Genomic DNA, 21,649 nt, shown 5'->3' with positions numbered 1-21,649 from the left:
TCAGCACTGTGGCCAGGTATGAGTCTGCATTGACTGCTACTAAGTGAAAAAGAAGCTTCTCTGATTAAGGTTCAGAGTCGCACGAATTTATGGATATAAAGTATTTAGAAGGCAGGCAGGCTATTTAGTTTAGTTGGTTTTGTTGGTTTTTTTTTTTTTTTTTTTTTTTTTTTGAGCTGAGGATCGAACCCAGGGCCTTGCGCTTGCCTACTACTGAGCTAAATCCCCAACCCTTGTTGTTTTTTTAAATTTCACGTGCATGAGTGTTTTGCTTGCATGTATGTCTGTGTACCGTGTGTGTGCCTGGTACCCATGAAGGCCAGAAGAGGGCATCAGAGCCCTTCAGCTGGAGTTACAGATAATTGTGAGCCATGATGTGGGTGCTGGGAACCAAACTGAACCAAAGTTTTCTTCAAGAACAAAAAGTGTTCTTAGCTGCCAAGCCATTTCCCCAGGCTCCTCATGTCCCTTTAACAGAACAGCAGTAGCGGGCTCCCCTTCATCTCTGGGCCTTTACGGTGTCGGGCATGAGCCCCTCCTTTGATGACTTTTCTCCTCAGCAGCCTGTATGACACCTTCTGACACGGTAAAATCTAGTCATCCGAGAAGTGTAGTTAGAGTTTTCCTGCCTGGCCCAGTCAGGACAAATCTCTCTTACCTGCCAGTCCCACAGTTGCTCAGACCCAACCAAGAAAGCACACAGAAACTTACATTGTTTAGAAACTGTATGGCCATGGCAGGCTTCTTGTTATCTGCTTCTTCTATCTTAAATTAACCCATTTCTGTTAGTCTATACTTTGCCACATGGCTTGTGGCTTACCAGTGTCTTTACATGTTGCTTCTCTTGGCGGCGGCTGGCGGTGTCTCTCTCCAGCCTTCTACTTCCCAGAATCCTCTTCTCTCTTGTCCCGCCTATACTTCCTGCCTAGCCACTGGCCAAACAGCATTTTATTTGTACAGAGCGATATCCACAGCAGAGAAGTTTCTGGACCAGTTCCATCTTGATTTCTATATATCCCACAACCAAAATGAGTGCTATGTTTAGTGACAGGATAGAGTCCCACTGTGTAGCTGTGGTGGGCGGTCAAGAACAGTGGCAATAGCCTGTATTGTTTGGGGACCCCTAGGGTCTCCCTGACCAATAATTTAGAGGGAAGTATCTCAAGCCTGATACCGAGATCTTAATCCATGGCTTCTGTGGTTGTCCACCCATCCTGTTATGTTCACACTCCTTTATATTTTAAAATAAGCTTTTAGAAGTAGTAGGTTTCCATAAGGTCTTTGATTCCCTCTCCCTACATCCTCTGGTGTATAATGTCTTTGGAGTAACTTCTTTAGGACAGAGTAATGTTTTCTATTTCCCTTCTTGTAGAGAGCTGCGTGTAGCCGCACCCTAAAGATGGTGCTGGCTTCTACCCTCTGCCTTCCTGATGGCAAACACTCTTTAGGGTAAACAGCTCCTTATTTGGCTGTGGCTGGATTCGTGTGTTGCTGGCATATGCGTGAACCTGTGGACAGTGCCCACGTGGCTGCTTGGGGTTGGCAGCCCAGCCCTACTTAGGTGCTGGGAGAGGCTTGCCCGGAGAGAGAGACACAATGCAATTAATCAAAGGTCTGAATAAACTGTGATGAGAAGGATCCCGGTGTCGCGTCTTCCTTGCTGGTCGAGGCGGGCGCGACACCTTCTCCCTTAGTATCTGTCAGAGATTAAACACAGAACTTCACATTGAGCTATATCCCGTAGTCTGGACTTCATTTAAGATTATAAATTTGGCTTCAAGATCTTAGTTTATGTTATCAAGGGGAAAAAAAAGTAATTTTTTTTTTGTTTTTGTTTTTTCAAGACAGGGTTTCTCTGTGTAGCTTTGCGCCTTTCCGGGATCTCACTCTGTAGACCAGGCTGGCCTCGAACTCACAAAGGTCCGCCTGGCTCTGCCTCCCGAGTACTGGGATTACAGGCATGAGCCACCACTGCCCGGCTAAAGTAATTTTTTAGCCGACTTTGATAAAGATACTTAATTTTCCCAATATATATGTGTCTCTATAGCTACCTCCCTGGCTTCCTGTTGGCTTTGCTGATAGCTAGCCCTGTCTGTTGTGGTTCTTGTGGCTGGGCCACACTTCATTGACTAGTTCCCTTCATTGTGTTAAGCTTGGTTTATCATCCGGTGTCCTCAGCTGGGGGTTACTGACCTTCCTGACCTCGGGGCTTTTATATGTGTATATATATAAACCGGGGCGGTGGTGGCGCAAGCCTGTAATCCCAGCACTCAGGAGGCAGAGGCAGGTGGATCTCTGTGAGTTCGAGCCCAGCCTGGTCTACAGAGCTAGTCCAGGACAGGCTCCAAAGCTACAGAGAAACCCTGTCTCAAAAAAAAAAAAAAAAAAAAAAAAATCTCTATACCACAACTGTGAGTTACAGACAGTTGTGAGCCACTATGTGGATGCTGGAATTGAACCAGGACCTCTGGAAGAGCAGTTGGTACTCCTAACCACTGAGCCATCTCTCCAGCTGCATAACCTCAGGTTTTTTGAGTTTTGTTTTTGTTCATAAGAACATTGTTAATAGGGGCTGGAGAGATTGCTCAGTGGTTAAGAGCACTGGCTGCTCTTTCAGAGGTTCTGAGTTCAATTCCCAGCAATCACATGGTGGCTCACAACCATCTCTAGTGGGATCTGATGCCCTCTTCTGGCATAAAGGTGTACATGCAGATAATAGAAAAATTTGGTTACCTTCATGTGGTAAATTCATTCTTTCAGTAAGTAATTATGGTAAATTTATTCTTGAGTTCTTACTATACATCTCATTTCTAAGATACAGTAATAAGTGGAATAGTCACAGGCTAACCACTCAGGGAAATTTTTATCTAATTTATGAAATATCTGAAGAATTTTCTAATACTTAAATGTTCATCTTTTATATTTTAATTAATTTTAAATTACTTCATATACCCTGAATTTCAAGACTTTGTTCTTAAAATCTAGTGATCAGAAATCTTATCATTTCTTTAAAAACCTTTTTAAAGATATATTTATTTTACTTTACATGTATGGATGTTTTACCTCATTCATACATGTGTGTGCACCACATGTGTGCCTATTGGATCCCTTGAGGCTATGAATAGTTGTGAACCACTACGTGGTACTTGAAATTGAACCCAGGTCCTCAACAAAAGGGATGAGGGCTTTTAACCTCTCCGTTATCTCTCCAGTCCCTGAAATATATCATTTTTCAGAAAAACACACAAAACAATAAAAAAAAAAATCCTTGTATCTTAGTTATAAGAAATAATAAGTTCTAGATATATTTATTTGTATGGTCTCATGGAGTCACTATTTGAGTTTTGTTAAGTTTGCTTAAAGACAAGTCTAAGGAGTCAGATAATTTTTTTATTTGTGTGTGGGTGTGTGGGTGTGTGGGTGTTTTGTCTTCAAGTATGCCTATGCACCGCTATGTGCAGTGTTCTCAGGCCAGAAGGCACTGTACCTCCTGGAACTGGAGTTCCAACAGTTGTGAACCTCCATGTAGGTTCTGGGGGAATCAAAACTGAGTCCTTGGGAAAAGTAACCAGTGCTCTTAACTGAGGAGTCATCTCTCCAGTCCCTTAAATATTTTAAAAGCTAATTATTGAAATGCTAAGTTGAGTAACTTAGTGCTTAAACATCCCCCTGATGTCTGAAGGAAAGTCCCCATTTTTAGCTTCTGGTGCAGCACAGACCCTAAAAAGTATAGAATATTTTAAGGAAATTTTCGCTTCCTTTTTCTTTTTGATGTCATACTGCATTCATGTGTGTGTGTGTGTGTGTGTGTGTGTGTGTGTGTGTGTGTGTGTGTAAATGAAGGCATACTTGTAGAGGTCAGAGGACAATTCCGACTATATGGTTCCCTGCTGAACCATCTTTCAGGCTCCCTTTATTATTTATTTAGTTTTGTTGTTTTTTTCTTGTCTTCTTTTGATACAGGGTCTTTTTATGTGTAGTCCTAGGCTGACCCCCTTTTTTCTTTTTATTATAGAGTATTAAAATTAGTACAACCTAAGTTGTTGTGTAGTGTGTAGTTAGAGTTTTCTTGCCTGGCCCAGTCAGAACAAATCTCTCTTACCCGCCAGTCCCACAGTTGCTCAGACCCAACCAAGAAAGCGCACAAAAACTTACATGGTTTAGAAACTGTATGGCTGTGGCAGGCTTTTTGTTATCTACTTTTTTTTTATCTTAAATTAACCCATTTTTGTTAGTTTATATTTTGTCACATGACTTGTGGCTTACCAGTGTTTTTACATGTTGCTTTTCATGGCAGCGGCTGGCGGTGTCTCTCTCCAGCCTTTTACTTTTCAGAATTTTCTTTTCTCTTGTCCCGCCTATACTTCCTGCCTGGCCACTGGCCAATCAGAACTTTATTTATACAGGGCAATATCCACAGCATTTTTCCTTTTTTTTTTTTTTTTAAGGAAGGTTTTAACTTTTACATAGTACAATTACATATAACAAAACAATTATCAAGCAAGAATTACAGTTACAATATTAAAGAAGATATCCTATCTATCTTATATTTGTGAGTCTAAGGTTTTATATCTAACTTATCTTTTATCATAACTGAGGAAATTATAACTATCTAGTCTTCAACCACATCAAAGACCTCAGAAGGATATAATATTACCTGAGAACCGGGAGAAGGATGTAAGCATTTTTCAGGAGTCTTGCAGGTAGACAGAGACAGCTGGAAGCCTGCACAGTCACCTAATGTTCCTTTGTAAAGTTGGGGCATTTGTCTTCAGCCCACAGGGCTAAAGTCTCTCGATCACTTCTCTCAGTGTCCTGTAGAATGTCTGGCATTTTCCTCTGTGAAGCAGGAAACTGAAGGACCATTTTGTCAAGCAAAGTTTAGTGGTCACCTTTCTATGGATCATGCATGTCCAGTCGATCAAGCAGTCCAGGCAAGAACAGTTTCTTGCCCAAATGGCTATTTTTGTTAAGGTGAAGATAAGATATGAAGTGTCTTCAATGCCCATCCTCCTCTCTGAAGTAAATTGGTGCTGCCAGGAACAGACATGTCTCACTGTCCAGAAAGTCTAAATTTTAAAAATATTTTAAATGCCATATTCTGAAGGTCTTTGAAGTATTTGAAGATTACCTATCTATCTGAAATATCTCTATTATACCTAGAAGACTTAACTAACATGGCTATGAGTATGATTATCATAGATGACTAATTATCAATCTATTTTTAATTATCCATTACAATTTAAAATGAGCTATACAAACATAATACCTTAAACAGGAGTAGAAATATACACATAGTATAACAAAATTAACTTTAAGTTTGTATCGATAGACTAAAATCTATACCAATGTAAAACATTTTAAACAAGTTGTTGCTCTTTAGAAGTAAGTTCTCTAATCTATCCATTCATCCTATTATATCTATATCAGTAATGTATTGTTTTGTTGATTTTGGCTGATTGGTATTTTTTGTTTTGGTTTGGTTTTTGGTTTTTGGTTTGTTTTTTTTTCCCAGAGCTGAGGACCGAACCTAGGGCCTTGCTCTTGCTAGGCAAGCGCTCTACTAGTGAGCTAAATCCCCAACCCGCTAATTGGTATTTTATTGATAGAATCTATATTGCCCGACTGACCCCAAATTCCCTTGGTATGCTTTTAGAATAATCCTCCTGATTCACTCTCTGAAGTAGCCAGGACTACAAGTGGTATAACTATATATAGCTTGTCTGTCATAGTCATTGATTTCCTCCCCATCCCCTGAGACAGAGTCTCACTGTGTAGCTTTGGCTGTTCTAGAACTTATTATGTAGACCAGGCTGGCCTAGAACTCAGAGATCTGCCTACCTCTGCCTCCTGAGTGCTGGGATTAAAGGTGTGTGCTACTGTATCTGCCTTCATTAATTAAAAAAAAACTGTTTTTATTACTTCTTTGAGAATTTTGTGTTTTGATTGTATTCAACACCCCAAACTCTGCTCAAATCCGTACTCCTTCTCTACCCACCCAATTTTGTATCCTTTTAAAACGCTATCTTTTTATTGAAATCTGTCAAGACTTGTTCTGTCCAATAGTCTTATGTATGTGGTCTTCAACTGGAGCGTGATGACTTAGCAGTGACTAGCTATATCCGTAGAGAAGACTGAATCCCCTGTCCTAGCAGGTATCAGTTACCAATAGCTCCTCAGCTGGGGGTGGAATGGGACTTCGTGCCCCAACCCCTTTTTGGAGACAGGGTCTCACTGTACAGCTTTGGCTGTCTTGGAACTCATTATGTAGACCAGGCTGACCTCAAACTCACAGAGATCCTCCTGCCTCTGCCTCTTTAGTGCTAGGATTACAGGCATGTGCCGCCATACCTGACTACCAACTCCTCTCTTTGTGCTAGAATTTGAGCTGGCCTGGGCTTGCACAGGCCTTGTATACGCTCGTAACTGCTGAGTTCATGTGTGCAGCTGCCCTGCTGTGTTCAGAAGACACTGTTTCCTTGTACTAGTCATCTGTTGCCTCTGACTCTTTTTTTTTTTTCTAGACAGGGTTTCTCTTTGTAGCTTTGTGCCTGTCCTAGAACTCACTTGGTAGCCCAGGCTGGCCTCGAACTCACAGAGATCCGCCTGGCTCTGCCTCCCGAGTGCTGGGATTAAAGGTGTGTGCCTTTGACTCTTAAACTATTCCTGCCCTGCTTCCATAATGATCCTTAAGTTTTGGGATAAGGGAGTATGATGTATGTGTTCCATTTAAGACCAAACATTCCACAGTCTCTTAATTCTCTCTTCCTTGGCCAGTTGTGAGTCTCTGATGAAGATTGAGTGATGCATCAATCTATGGATATATAAATAAGTCATTAGGTGTCAGTTACTGTGTCCATTTAGTAGTAGGCTCACCTCTGGGGCCTATGACTTGTCTAGCCATAAATTCTTGGACCAATAATGGTGCCAGATAAGGGTTTCATATCATAGAGTAGGCCTTAAATCCAATCTGAAAGTGGTTGGTTACATCTGTGATTGTCCTGCCACAAGTGCACCAGTGGCCAGGTCTTGCCAAGCCATCCGTTATTGCAGTAGAGTCTTAATGTCAGGTTTCAGAGGTAAGTAAGAGCTTAGCAAGGGCAGTGACCTTTAATGTCTCATAGAGTCTGTGGGACCTAACTTGCCCACAACTCTGTAGTCTCTGGTGTTGTCTAGTACTTTTAACTTTTTATGTATGTGTATATTTTAAGGAAGCTTCCTCAGCAGCTGTTTTCCATATGACTTTTTCAAAAGGTCTTTAGTGGAACTTATCCCTGTCCTCCCTACCTCACTTCAGATTTAACCCTTCCTGTTATCGCTAGTCCTTTTTAACCCTTTGTAACAGTATATTCTCTCTCTTCTCCTTAAACGCACCCCTCCCCGATGGCCCCTTATTAATATTCTGACATTTGGATATTCCAGATGAAACACATATATCTGAAGATTCAAAGCTACACCACAAATGAGAGAAAATGTACATGTGCTATTTGTCTTTCTGGAGAATGATCATTTTCTTCACCATCCATTTACCTGCAGATTTCACTTTTCTTAATAGATGAATAATATCCCTTTATGTAGGTGTACCAAATTTTCATTATCTATTAGCAGTTGATGGACATTTACAATGTTTGATGCATATCTACAGAACATTCCACCCAAATGCTAAAGAATACATGTTCTTCCTAGCAGCCCATGGAACTTTCTCCAAAATAGATCACATAGTAAGACACCAAACAAGTTTCAACAAATATAGGAAACTCGAAATCACATCCCGCATTCTATCTGACCACGGTGAAATAAAGCTGAATGTCAACAAAGAAGTGATGAAAAGTACACTAGTTGAACCCCACACCACTGAATCAACATAGAGTGAAAAGAGAAATAAAGAAGAAAGTTTTAAATTCCTAGAGTTGAACCTGTGAAAATGAAAACACAGCATGTCAACATCTAGGAGGCATAATGAAGGCAGTGCTAAGAGGAAAGCTTGTAGCACCATGTATGTACATACAAAGATTTGAGAAATACTTTGTACTCATTTTATGATGAGCAGGAAGGCCTTCTTCTTGAGAAACAAGAGCCATCAGCATCACAAACAAGCAGACAGGAAGAGATCAAAATCAGGGCTGAGAGAAGGCTAAGGCTCACCACCAAGATTAGGGCTGAAATCAGTGAAGAAAATAGAAAGAATGTCCTTTAAAGGATTGACATGACTTTAGCTAAATTAGGCGGAAGAGAGAGATGATCCAAAAATATTAAGTAGAGATGAAAAGGGAGACAATACAACAGACACTGAGGAAATTCAGAGAACCTTAAAGACATACTTAAAATCTATTCCCCTGAACTGGAGAATCTAAAGTAAATGGGTGACTCTAGAGATAATCTTGACCTACCAAAGTTCAGTTGAGATGAAGCAAATGATTTGCTTTCATCCTATTAACAAGTGCTCAACAGTAACCAACTGTGGAAGAGATGATTCCCTTTGGCCTCAGTTTTAGAGGGTTCGGTTCATGGTTTCTTGGCTCTGTGTTTAAGTGTCTCAAATATTATTTATAAATACAGATTTATAAAGATTTTTGAGCTTCTGCGGTTATATTACTGTGGAAATATTTCAAGCTGAGACTCTGGAAAGAGATCATTGTTACCAAGGAGCTTTGTGGTTCCTACAGACATTGGAAGAAATAACTGACACAAGGTTTTCCTGTTCTCTGAGCACCACACAGTAAAAGGGCAGCTTTATGTGGAAGTTGACTTGTAATAGCACACATAGCAAAAAGCCCCCTTCTGTTAGGAACACACTTCATTTCAGTGGTTTGGAGCTGTCCCTTTCTTCTCTTGCAGGTATAGAACAAGATGCAGTAAATACTTTTACCAAATATATATCTCCAGATGCTGCTAAACCAATACCAATTACAGAAGCCATGAGAAATGACATCATAGGTAAGTAGTACTTGGAAGTCATGGGGAAAAGAACTGACTGGTTTATTGACTAGGATTTTTTTTTCAGTTAACATTATTATTGGTATTTGGTTGTTTGTTTCAGACAGGTTCTTACTATAAACCCATGACTGGCTTGGAACTCCATGAAGCAAAGGCTGGCCTCATAGAGATCCATCTGCCTCTGCCTACTGAGTGTCGGGATAAAGGCGTGCGCCCCTACACCCAGCCAAAAAATTGTTTACTATTTGTATGTGAATATATGTGAGTTTGCATGAATTTATGTGTATCACATGAGTGCAAGAGCCCATGGAGACCAGAAGAGGGCATTAGGCCCCAGAAGTGGAGCTACTGGCAGTTGTGTGTGGCTATGTGGGTGATGGGTACTGAACCCAGGTCTTCTGCCAGAACAGCAAGTACTCATAACTACTGAACCATCTCTCCAACCCTGAGGAGAGAGAGAGAGAGAGAGAGAGAGAGAGAGAGAGAGAGAGTGTGTGTGTGTGTGTGTGTGTGTGTGTGTGTGTGTGTGTGTACATGTGGAATGTAACAGTTCTCTTCCTTGTTTGTTTGTTTTGTTCTAGACAGGGTTTCTCTGTGTAGCCTTGGATGTCCTAGAACTTGCTCTGTAGACCAGGGTGACCTCAAATTCAGAAATCTACTTGCCTTTGCCTTCCAAGTACTGGAATTAAAGGTGTATGCCATCACTGACCAGTTCCTAGTCTTGTTTTCAAAGTACCTTTTTTAAAAAATTTAATATTTAGTGTGTGTGTGTGTGTGTGTGTGTGTGCGCGCGTGCGTATTTGAGTATGAACCATGTACATGCAGGAGCCCACAGAGCTCAGAAGAGGGGCATTTGATCCCGTGGAACTGGAGTTACAGGTGGTTATGACCCTCCTTTTGGGTGCTGGAAACTGAACCTAGGTCTTCTGCAAGAGCACTAAGTACTCTTCACTGCTGTGCCATTTTTTTCAGCTCCCCCGCCCCCAGGTACTTTTCTTTTATCTTATTTTAGCTCACTTCTCTCTCGCATGTTGACCCAGATTCTTGGACTGGGACCAGTAATAGCAAGCACAAGAATAATAATTTTTTATTGACTACTCTGTATGTCTCAGACAATATTCTGAGTATTTTCCTTGTATAAATGTATTTAATAAGAATCTCATAGATAAATACAATTACTATTTTGTAAATGAGGAAACTTGAGAATAGAGAAGTTAGGTGCTTTCAAGAACATGACATGAGGGTTTGCATTTAGTTTTTCATTCATTCATTCATTCATTCATTCATTCATTCATCTATTTATTTATTTATTTATTTATTTATTTATTTATTTTATGAGGCAGGGTCTCACTGTGTAGCACTAGCTGGCCTACAACTTGCTATGTAGACCAGGGAAACTCAGATTCTGCCTGCCTCTACCTTCTGGGGGCTGGGATTAAAGGTGTGAACCAACATGCTCTCGGTGACAGTGTGTTCACTCTGTAAGTTGACATTAGCTTTCTTTTATGACCTCACATCCCTGCCAAAAAAAGACTAGAATAGAAAAATTAGTGTTTCAGAGTTGTTGAGACAAACATTTCAAAAATGTATTTCCAACATACAAATATATGCATAGACAAAACTATGTCAGCAGCTGTATTTCTACGTGGCTCCAAGTTTTCAGATGGGGAGGAGGAGAGGCACTGGAGAAAGGACCAAGTGGATATGAGTGCTTCCTGCTCTACCAGAAGATCCGTTTCAGTTCGTGGTACCCTGTAACTCCAGCTGGGGGGGGGGGGACGACTCAGTGTTCTCTTTTGGTCTCTGAGGTTACCTGCACACATATTAAACACACACACACACACACACACACACACACCACAGAAATTAAAAATATATTTAAAAAGAAAACTCTTTGTTGGGGCTGGAGAGATGGCTCAGCAGTTAAGAGAACTGGCTCCACTTTCCCAGGACCTGGGTTCGATTCCCAGCACCACAGTGGCTCTTAACCATCTTAACCAGTTGTAGGGTCTGGCCCTCTCTAGCTTCCATGGGCACCAGACGTGCATGTGATGCACAAGAATAAATGCAGACCAGACACCTGTTCACATAAAATAAATTATTTTTTTTAGAAATTTAGAAAGTGCACAGCTGTAATCCCAGTATTGGGGAGGAAGAGACAGGTGAGAAAGGTAGTAAGTGATGCTGAAAGGTGAAATGAGATCAACACTAAGAATTTGGAGGATTTGGCAACTCCACATCCTCTTCTTAGTGATAGTAGACTGTAGACAAAACTTCATTTTAAGAGTCTTCAAGGAGCCAAACATGGTGGTGCGCGCCTTTAATCACAGCCTTCAGAAAGCAGAGGCAGGCAGATCTCTGTGAGTTCGAGGCAGCCTGTTCTATAGAGTGAGTTCTAGGACAGACAGTACATAGTGAGACCCTCATCTCTAAAGAAAAAAGAAAGACTGTTTAAAGAAAATGAAGAACAGAGTAGGAAGTATTAGAAATTCTTAGGAGCTACACTGATGTGAAGAGTGAATTAAGTCAAGGGACAAGGTCTTTGGTTTTGTTGTAAAGTAATGCATTACAACCATATAAGTTTGTTACCACATTCAAACAAGAGTATGTGTTTAGCATCCTGCAGGCAGCTGAGGAAAGGAGATAGCAGTGAAACAAAAGTGGAAGGAAAAGGCTTGTGACGGGAAGAAGGATGGAATTTCAGAGCTGGAATGGAGGGTTGCTCAGTTAGGAGCAAGAATCGTTCATCCAGGCTGGGGAGTGGCTTAGTGGTTAAGAACACTTGATGCTCTCTCAGAGGATCAGAGTTCGATTCTCAACACCCATGTAGCAGTTCACAACTGTAATTCCAATTCCAGGGGATCTGATGGAACCAGGCATGTGCATGGTACATATACACCTATTCGAGCAAAACACATAAAACAATTAAGAAAGAAAGAAAAAAGATTCATCTGTAGTGAGAGGAGCAAATGTACTCTGTGGGGGTGAGAGAGGGAAGGAATCTCACTGCTCTGGCTTTTTCAGTGAAGTAGGAAGCAAAGTCCTCAGCAAAGAATAGAAGAGGTGTTGGATGCTCGAGGGAGAAGCATGCTATTGTAAGGATACAAGAAACATTTAGTCTCTCCCGATATACTCACAATTGTGAGACTAGTCTGTGACCCTGCATACATGGGGCTTTCCCCATTAACAACCAGTTGTGCGAACAGTTCTCTAGCAGGTGTACTTAAATGTCTGCCTTGTCAATTCAGTTCTGTCACTGACTACAGACAGGACTTGGTCCCATAGTGCCCCCCTTCTGAAAAGGTTGTGGCTCATGGTACTGCTTCTCAGTCACCCTCCTCGGGTCTGGTTAGTTTGCTGAGCAGCTTGTAGATTCAGGGAAGAACGTACATTTTCTGATTTGTAATAAAGGGTAGAAAGGATGCAGATCCACAGTCCATGGAAGGCTATGTGCTGGGCAGATTAGAGACAGGATGTGGCACTTCCATGCTTTCTCCACATTCACACCGCCCTGTGTATGGTCATTAATGTGAAACTCCTCTTTCTCAGGCCCCGACTTAGGTTTTAATAGAGGTTTCATTGTGTGAGCATAAATGAGTATGATTATTAGCCACATGTCATCACCCTGCCTTGAGTCCCCTTCACTGAAAATCCTAAACTCACAGGCCCTGGTCATAGGTCCCAGTCGTTACGGTGACTAGACCCCTTCCTGAAACTCTCTAGGGGTTCCTAACTACTGGCTATACCATAAGCATATGATAAAGACTCTCATAACACCAGAGACTCCCAAGAAGTTTAAGAGCTCACTGCTAGGAAATTGGTCAAAGTCCAGACACATATCCCATTATTACAGCTTAGTATTGATGGGAGAGTGGTGAATAAAGGCATCAAGATGTGACCCTTGAGTTTTACCGAGTTGAATGGGCTGTTGCTTCAGGGTTTTTCTAGAGATGCTTAACAGCCAGTTAAACCGCTTGTGAATGTACTGTAATTTATTTAGGCAGCTCTCTTCATAACGCTTGCTTCCAAACTTTTAAATCCATAATTCATTAGGTTACAATCTCATAAATAGTATTGCTGATTAAAAGTATTTTGTTTTTCCAGAGACAGGCAGGTGGCTGGCTCTCTGTGAATTTGAGACCACTCTTTTCTTTTTTGGTTTTTTGTTTTGTTTTGTTTTGTTTTGTTTTGTTTTTCAAGGCAGGGTTTCTCTGTGTAGCTTTGCGCCTTTCCTGGATCTCACTCTGTAGACCAGGCTGGCCTCGAACTCACAGAGATCCACCTGTCTCTGCCTCCCAAGTGCTGGGATTACAGGTGTGCGCCACCACCGCCCAGCTTGAGACCACTCATGTCTACAAAGAATTGCAGACGAGGCAGGGCTACATAGTGACTGTCTCCAAAAAAGAGCTAATGTAGAAATTGCCAAATTGCCCTGTAGAAGATCACTAGTGTATCCTCCGGTTAGCAGTGGTATCAGTTTTCCCCTGCCCTAGTTAGCTTAAGTGTGTACTATCAAACAGTGTGTGTGTGTGTGTGTGTGTGTGTGTGTGTGTTTGCTGAAGCAATTTTATGCTGGTTTCTGCTTCATTTGGCAACTCACGAGTTTATGTATCTCTATAATAGCTATTTTATGCTTTTGTTATTGTGTTTTAGTTTTATTTTTTATTTTATTTATTTAGTTTTCTGAGACAGGATTTCTCTGTGTAGTTTTTAAAGCCTGTCCTGGATCTCACTCTGTAAACCAAGCTGGCCTTAAACTCACAGAGATCTGCCTGTCACATGTCCTGACTTTAAAAAAAATATTTATAGCTGGTCAGTGGTAGTGCATGCCTTTAATCCCAACACACAAGAGGCAGAGACAGATGAATCTACAGAGCAAGTTGTTTCAGGACAGCCAAGGCTACTTACTCAGAGAAACCCTGTTCCAAATAACTAAAACAACAAAAAAAATTTAATTATTAAAGTGTGTGTACATCTTTCTGTGTGTGGGTGTGCACATGTGAGTTCAGCTGGCTGTGGAGTTCAGAAGAGGGTCGTATCCCCTGGAGCTGCAGTTAGATGTGGTTGTGCTCTGCCTCACATGGGTGCTGGGAACCGAACTCAGACTGGAGTCCTCTGGAAGAGCAGTCCTGTGCCCATTTGCCTTATTTGCCTTCTCATTTGTGTTTGAAGCAGTTGACTGTATAGAGATGCTTGTCTCGTTCAGTGTTTGGATCTGTTTTCCATCTGCATACCCCAAAAGAGTTTCCTGTCCTAAGACGTTATGTATATTAGTTAGTTGTTGGGGGGCAGTGCATATACCGTGGGGACCACAGCCTCTGAAAACTGGCCCTCTTCTTCCACCACATGGCTCTGGGTATTGAACCTGGGTCATCAGGTTTGGCAGCAGGTGCTACTGAACCATCTTGCCAGCTCTTAGTTCTATCAGAAGCCTCATGTATGTGCCCTAACTATTATTTCCCAATTTGGTTTAAAGTGGGTATAGCTTAAACTTAGTAGAAATTCAATTGCTATTTCTTTCACAGCAAAAATTTGTGGAGAAGATGGACAGGTGGATCCCAACTGTTTCGTTCTGGCACAGGCTGTAGTCTTTAGTGCAATGGAGCAAGAGTAAGTTCATATTCTCACATTCGCATTCCTGGAATTCTGGCTCCTGATTAGAAAATGGACTTCACTCAACTGAAAACAATGTACTTTTGGAGATAAAGTCATTTGGGGTGATTGAGGCTGCAATATATGCATGACTGAGAACTTGTTAGTTTAGTAATGCATGTCTTCAGATGGACATCTGTTCAGTTTATGCTCTATTACTAATAATAAGCTGCCTCCAGACTTTTTAAAGTTATTGCTGTATGCCTTTAAAAATCTATATATTTGCCGGGTGGTGGTGGCACACACCTTTAATCTCAGCACTCAGGAGGCAGAGCCAGGTGGATCTCTGTGAATTCGAGGCCAGCCTGGTCTCCAAAGCAAGTTCCAGGAAAGGTGCAAAGCTACTCAGAGAAACACTGTCTCAAAAACAAACAAATAAACAAAAACAAAAAAATGTATATATTCATTTTTTTACTCAGTATTTATTATGTGCTTTGTACAGAGCCACAAGTAGATAACCGTGCCTTCCTTGAAGGAAGTTATAGCTCAATAAAAGAAACAGTCCATGTTCTCTTTGGTTACCATAATATGAGGTAGCATGTGTTAACTATCAGGAGAAAGTCACAAACTCATTGAGAGATGGGGAGTTTCAGATGGTTTACAGCTGAAAGGAATCAGGAGCGCCACCTTGGGAAATAAGGTAGCTTTGACCCAGGCTTTTAAGGTTTTATAGGAATAAAGCCAGGCAGTGGCAGCATACACCTTTAATCCCAGCACTCTGGAGGCAGAGACAGGCAGAACTCTATGAGTTCAAGGCCAGCCTGGGCTACAGAGCAAGTTCAGGACACCCAAGGCTACACAGAGAAACCCCACCTTGAAAAAGAAAAAGATTTATTAGGAATAGTTTTGGAAAGAGTGTTTGTTTGGTTTGGTTTTTTGGTTTTTTGGTTTTTTGGTTTTGTTTTGTTTTGTTTTTCCAGTTACACTCTTTCCTTGGTCTTTCCCTCAAATATTCTCTTTTTGTCCATGTGCAGGCACTTTAGTGAGTTTCTGCGAAGTCACCATTTCTGCAAATACCAGATTGAAGTGCTCACCAGTGGGACTGTTTACCTGGCTGACATCCTCTTCTGTGAGTCAGCCCTCTTTTATTTCTCTGAGGTAAAGTCTGCATTTTCTTTTATATTCTGCTAGAGCATTCCAGCCCCATGCTGGGGCTCTGTTTAAACAAAATGACATAGAAGAGATAAGTCTTTTCCGAAATGATTTGTTTTGGGGTGTACTTTATGGCAAGAATACTTAAATGGCATATTCATCAGATTAAAGAGAAAACTCAGTGTAAAATAACACTAATTTTAAAAAGGCTTTAGTTATGCTATCAGAGAATAGATTATAAAAAATATTTTGAACTATTTTAAGGCCATAGAATCGGAGGCTAGGAATATAGCTCACTTGGCAGTGTGCTTGCCTAGCGTGCATGAAGCTCTGGGTTTAGTCTCTAGCACCACATGTAGCTCAGCATGGTGGTGCATACCTGTAACTCCAGCACTCTTTAATTGGAAGCAGAAGGATCAGAAATGTAAGGTTATCCATCCTTTGTTCCATAATGACTTCAAGGACACCCTGGGCTACTTGAGCCCCTACCTCAAAAATAAATAGGAACTGGAGAGTCACTCAGTAGAGAAAGTGTTTGCTGCATAAGCACGAGGCCCTGTGTTCGGATCCCGAGAGCCCATGAGAGAAGCTGGGCGTGGTGACCTGGTTGTGTGCTCAGCATTGAGAAGTGGAGACAGGAGGCTCCTTGGCACTTGTTGGTGAGCTTCAGGCTAAATAAGAGACCTTGTCTCAAAGAGTAAGGGAAAGTGTGATAAAGCAACACATCTGATGTCAGTCTCTCTCCTTCATATGCTCACACGTGAACACAAGTACCCGCCCATGAACATGCATACACACACTAAATACAAATGAAATAATGCCATAGACTTGTCTGGTTCGTTCCATTGCAGTAAATACAGACCAGATTTCAGAAGAAGGAAAGAAAAGTAAAAGTTCTCCCATGTTCATCATTTTTATTTTTGCTACTTGATAGAATTTTTCAGTATAATATTTAAAGCAAACTGTAAATCTGTTAATCTCTTTGAGCTATATATGGTATTCAATATTTACTCATCAAAGTCTTAAAAAGTTATTAGCATATGATCATATATAATAATGAGCTTTATTATGACATTATGGATGTGCATAATGTATTTTGATTATATTCACACAAGTACCTTGTTATCTGCCCCTCCCTCCTCCTGATACCCTTCCTTCTCAACTGCCCCCCTCTTGTTTGCTTCATATTTTGATTTTGTGGTTTTTTGGGTGTGTGTGTGTGTGTGTGTGTGTGTGTGTGTGTGTGTCCCCAAGTGAGTTTCATTAGGGTTGTTTACAGAAACATGGACCCCTTGCATTGACTTTACCACGGAAGAAAATGTCTCTCCATCACCCATCTATCGTTAGCTTCATGCAAATCTTTGGAGAGCTATGTAGCCCCATGATCCCTTCCCCCTTCCACAACAAGGTTGTTGATGGCCCCAGTCTGCAGAGATCTTTGCAGGTAATCACAGCAGCTGTGAGTTAATAGGGGAACAGCCATATTGTGCCTGAAATTACGTGTTCCACATCACTTGTTCTCTTCCTCCAGCTCTTACATTCTTTTTTTTTTTTTTTTTTTTTTATGTGTTTTAATTTTATACATCAGCCATGGGTTCCCCTGTCCTCCCCGCTCCTTCCCCCACTCCCACCTTCCCCCCAGCCCCTCCCCTCCATTCCCATGTCCTCCAGGATCAAGGCATCCCTGGGGACTCATTTAAACCTAGTGGATTCAGTACAGGCAGGTCCAGTCCCCTCCTTCTAGGCTGAGCATGTGTCCCTGTGTAAGCCCAAGGTTTCAAACAGCCATTTCATGCACTAAGGACAGGTCCTGGTCCCACAGACTGGGTGCCTCCCAAACAGATCAAGCTATTCAATTGTCTCACTTATCCAGAGGGCCTGATCCAGCTGGGGGCTCCTCAGCTGTTGGTTCATAATTCATGTGCTTCCATTTGATTGGCTATTTGTCCCTGTGCTTTTTGCAATCTTGGCTTCAACAATTCACGCTCTTGCAGACCCTCCTCTTTCTCAACAGTTGGACACCTGGAGCTCCACCTGGGTCCTGGCTGAGGATCTCTGCATCCACTTCCATCAGTTATTGGATGAGAGTTCCAAGATGACTGTTAGGGTGTTTAGTCATCTGATCACCAGACTAGGTCAGATCAGGCTTTCTCTCGACCATTGCCAGCAGTCTACAGAGGATATATCATTGTGGATTTCTGGGGACCTCTCCAGCACTCTGCCCACTCCTGTTCTCATGTGGTCCTCATCCATCATGGTCTACCATTCCTTGTTCTCCCTTTCTGTTCCTGATCCAGCTGGGATCTCCTGCTCCCCCAAGCCTCCCTTCCCTCAAACCTTGCCCTTCATTTCTCCCACTGTCATCCAGGTTGTTCATGTAGATCTCATCCATTTCTCTGTCATTGGGTGATCCCCGTGTCTTTCCTAGGGTCCCGTTTTCTAGGTAGCCTCCCTGGAGTTGTGTAGCAGTCTAGTCATCTTTGTTTTACATCTAGTATCCTCCTATGAGTGAGTACATACCATGTTTGTCCTTCTAAGTCTGGGTTACCTCACTCAGCATGATTTTTTCTAGATCCATCCATTTGCCTGCAAACCTCAGGATGTCATTGTTTTTCTCTGCTGAGTAGTACTCCATTGTATATATGTACCATATTTTCTTTATTCATTCTTCAGTTGAAGGGCATCTAGGTTGTTTCCAGGTTCTGGCTATTACAAACAAAGCTGATATGAACATAGCTGAGCAAATGCCCTTGTGGTATGATTGAGCATTCCTTGGGTATATGCCCAAGAGTGCTACAGCTGGGTCTTGGGGGAGATGGATTCCCAATTTTCTAAGGAAGCGCCATATTGATTTCCAAAGTGGCTGTACAAGCTTGCATTCCCACCAGCAGTGGAGGAGAGTTCCCCTTGCTCCACATCCTCTCTAGCATAAGCTGTCTTCTGTGTTTTTGATCTTAGCCACTCTGACAGGTGTAAGGTGGTATCTCAGAGTCATTTTGATTTGCATTTCCTGGATAATTAGGGATGTTGAGCAATTCCTTAAATGTCTTTCAGCCATTTGAACTTCCTCTGTGGAGAATTCTCTGTTTAGTTCTATAGCCCATTTCTTAATTGGACTGTTGGGCATTTTGATGTCTAATTTCTTGAGTTCTTTATATATTCTGGATATCAGCCCTCTGTCAGATGTGGGGTTGGTGAAGACCTTTTCCCATTCTGTAGGCTGTCGCTTTGTCTTGTTGACCGTGTCCTTTGCTCTACAAAAGCTTCTCAGTTTCAAAAAGAAAATCAACCTCTTACATTCTTTCTGACTCTTCTTCCATGATTTTCCTTGAGCCTTGGAGGGAATGATACAGATGTCCCATTTATAGTTGCATATTCAACAGTCATTTATGGGGTCTCTAAATCACCACTGTTCACTGCAAAAACAAGCTTTTCAACCTGACATGGTGCCATATGCCTTTAATCCCAGCACTGGGAAACAGAGGCAGGTGGAGCTCAAAACTAATAGCACTAATCTGTGTGTATGAACATGTTATTTACAAGACAGCTTGACAGGCACATCATATCCATTTAGCAAAACAATAGCAGTGTCTTCCCACTAGATATGGCCTCCTCAGCTTTGAACTTTTGACTGGGTTTAAACTGCCAAATGTGGATTCCTTCCTTTGAAGTGGGTATCAAATAGAATCAGAAAACAAATTGGTTCACTCCATAACAGACTTGCCACTATTGTACCAGTGGGCACATCTTGCCTGGCTGGTCAGGAGCATTAGACACAGAGTCTGTAGCCAAGTAAGATTGTAATGTTTCTCTGTTAGTACACTATAGCCAAGTAAGATTGTATGTAACAATTCTCCCCTAGTACACCGAATGATGCCTTCCAACTAATAAGGGCTATTCAGCAGGGAAGAAGCTTCCATTCCATTTTCAGCTTGGTTTCTCTTTATCATGTGACCAAAGTGGTTTCTTCAGCAAATGGGGTCTTAACATCTAGTTCTGGTGGGCAAACAGCCACAGTGGCAATTGCCTGTATTGCTTTGAGGGCCTTGGGGGCTTCCATGCTCAATAGCTTGTAGGAAGATAGCACTCTCTGGCACTTAAGTTTGGTTTAATAACCTGTGGCTTTTGGGAGCAATATTATCCACCTAAAGCAGGTGAGGCATACAGCTTTATATAACTGATTTTTAGGCTTTAGCAAATGAAATTTTTTTGTTGCAAGACAAATGACTGTTATAAAGATTCCTGTGGTAGTTCTGGTCTAACTTCTGGAGGCTATAGCTTCACGGTCCCCAGCATCACTTGGCCAAACAACTCCCAGTTCCATAAAGCAGCAACCCATGTGCTTGAATTGTGCCTTTTTGCAAGACTGCAGTAAACACACAGTTGACTTACTTTTTATTTTTCCCTTTCTGATCATGCTTGAGATCATTATTTGCTCAGATTGTCTTCCTGAAGTGTCCATGTGTCCTCATGGAATGGTAGCCGAGATTAGGTGTAAAAGAATTAGTTTGGTTAATTCATTGTCATTACTGGTAAGGAAGTATTGAGTCCAAATTAGACTGGTTGTGTGTGTGTGTGTGTGTTTTGTTTTGTTTTTAAACTCCAGTGAACTGAAGTTTGCATCTCCTTGTACATGGTGTGGGGTTTTGTTGATGTTAATTTACTCCCCTCTCCCCTGAAAGAATATTTAAAATTTGTCTACTTCAAGTTTCTATATGTTGCTGAAGGGTGTGGAGTGAAGGGGATCTTTTTTACAACATAAAGTACAGGTGGTGAGGGAACTGCTTCTTGTCTTACTCTTTTGTGTTTTTCTTCCTAGTACATGGAAAAAGAAGATGCAGTGAATATCTTACAATTCTGGTTGGCAGCGGATAATTTCCAGTCTCAGCTTGCTGCCAAAAAGGGCCAGTATGATGGACAGGAAGCACAGAATGATGCCATGATTTTATATGACAAGTGAGTTTGTTTGGTCAGTGTGTTCAGCAGGGGTTTTGAGCATTCGCTGTACACTGTGGTAATAATGTTGACTAAGGTCCATCTCCTGTCAGAGGAGTGTGCCGGACATTGCATAAAAGCTGATTTGGATGTGTCAGATGCAGAACTCTCCAGTCAGATCAAAAGTCCCTGCTGAGGAAATTGAGGATTTTTATAGAGCAAGCAGGGTCAGAGTGGGGTGCTCATGGGGGCTTCACAGATACAAACTGGGTGGCTCTGGGTTTGATTAAGAAGTCTTACCTTGGAGCTGGATAGCTCAGCCACTAAGAGCACCACTGCTCTTCAAGAGGATTGGGGTTCCATGCCCAGCACACACATGGCAACTCACAAACACCTGTTATTTCAGTTACAAGGGACCCAGTGCCATCATTCTGGCCTCTTCAGGCACCAGGCTTGCACATGCTGCCCAGACATACATGCAGGCAAGATACTCATACACATAAAATAGTATTAATAATAAAATCATATAGAACATCATCTTAAGGAAAGAAAGAAACTCTGCTTCAAAGAAAGTAGATGAGTTATCAGTGAAGAATCTCAGCATCACCCTGTGGCCTCCACATACATATGCACACACATGACATGCAAGCTCACTTTCACATGTACATGTGACCATGCATACATATGTATATGAAAAGAGAAAAGGATGGATCATACATTCTATCTACATTGATAATAAATACTAGTTTTGTTTTTCAGTAGTTTTTGGGTTTGTCTTTAATGGTGGGAATTGAACCCACGGCCTTGTACATACTAAGCATGCCTTGTACTACTGGACTACACCAGCCAATTTCTCACTAGTTTTCACCAAAGACAAGAAGTTGGGGGAGGGGGGATGATACTGTAAATAAACTAAGAACATCTGCTTGGACAAGTGAGAAAACTGGCCAGCCCCATCACCAGTATGTTTATCTTTTCTCTCTGGTGAGGAAGTTTGTTGTTTGTGTCCATAGACAAATGTAAAGAGGTGACT

General features: G+C 41.6%; 1 protein-coding gene across 2 annotated transcripts in view; it reads left to right on the top strand.

The window, feature by feature from the left end:
• The window catches only part of Akap10 (A-kinase anchoring protein 10), a 66,303-nt gene that overhangs the window by 18,958 nt on the left and 25,696 nt on the right, over nt 1–21,649 (top strand). For both annotated transcript variants that reach the window (XM_036197167.1, XM_036197166.1), the window contains 4 exons: nt 8,839–8,937; nt 14,463–14,547; nt 15,564–15,687; nt 20,501–20,637. In XM_036197167.1, the coding sequence (XP_036053060.1) occupies nt 8,839–8,937; nt 14,463–14,547; nt 15,564–15,687; nt 20,501–20,637 (445 nt within the window). The remainder of the gene's footprint in view (nt 1–8,838; nt 8,938–14,462; nt 14,548–15,563; nt 15,688–20,500; nt 20,638–21,649) is intronic.

Source organism: Onychomys torridus, chromosome 8, assembly GCF_903995425.1.
Source record: "Onychomys torridus chromosome 8, mOncTor1.1, whole genome shotgun sequence".
In the NCBI taxonomy this organism is placed as follows: Eukaryota; Metazoa; Chordata; class Mammalia; order Rodentia; family Cricetidae; genus Onychomys; species Onychomys torridus.
Note: the sequence above shows the minus strand (reverse complement) of the source record. Positions and strands in the feature narration are given on the sequence as shown.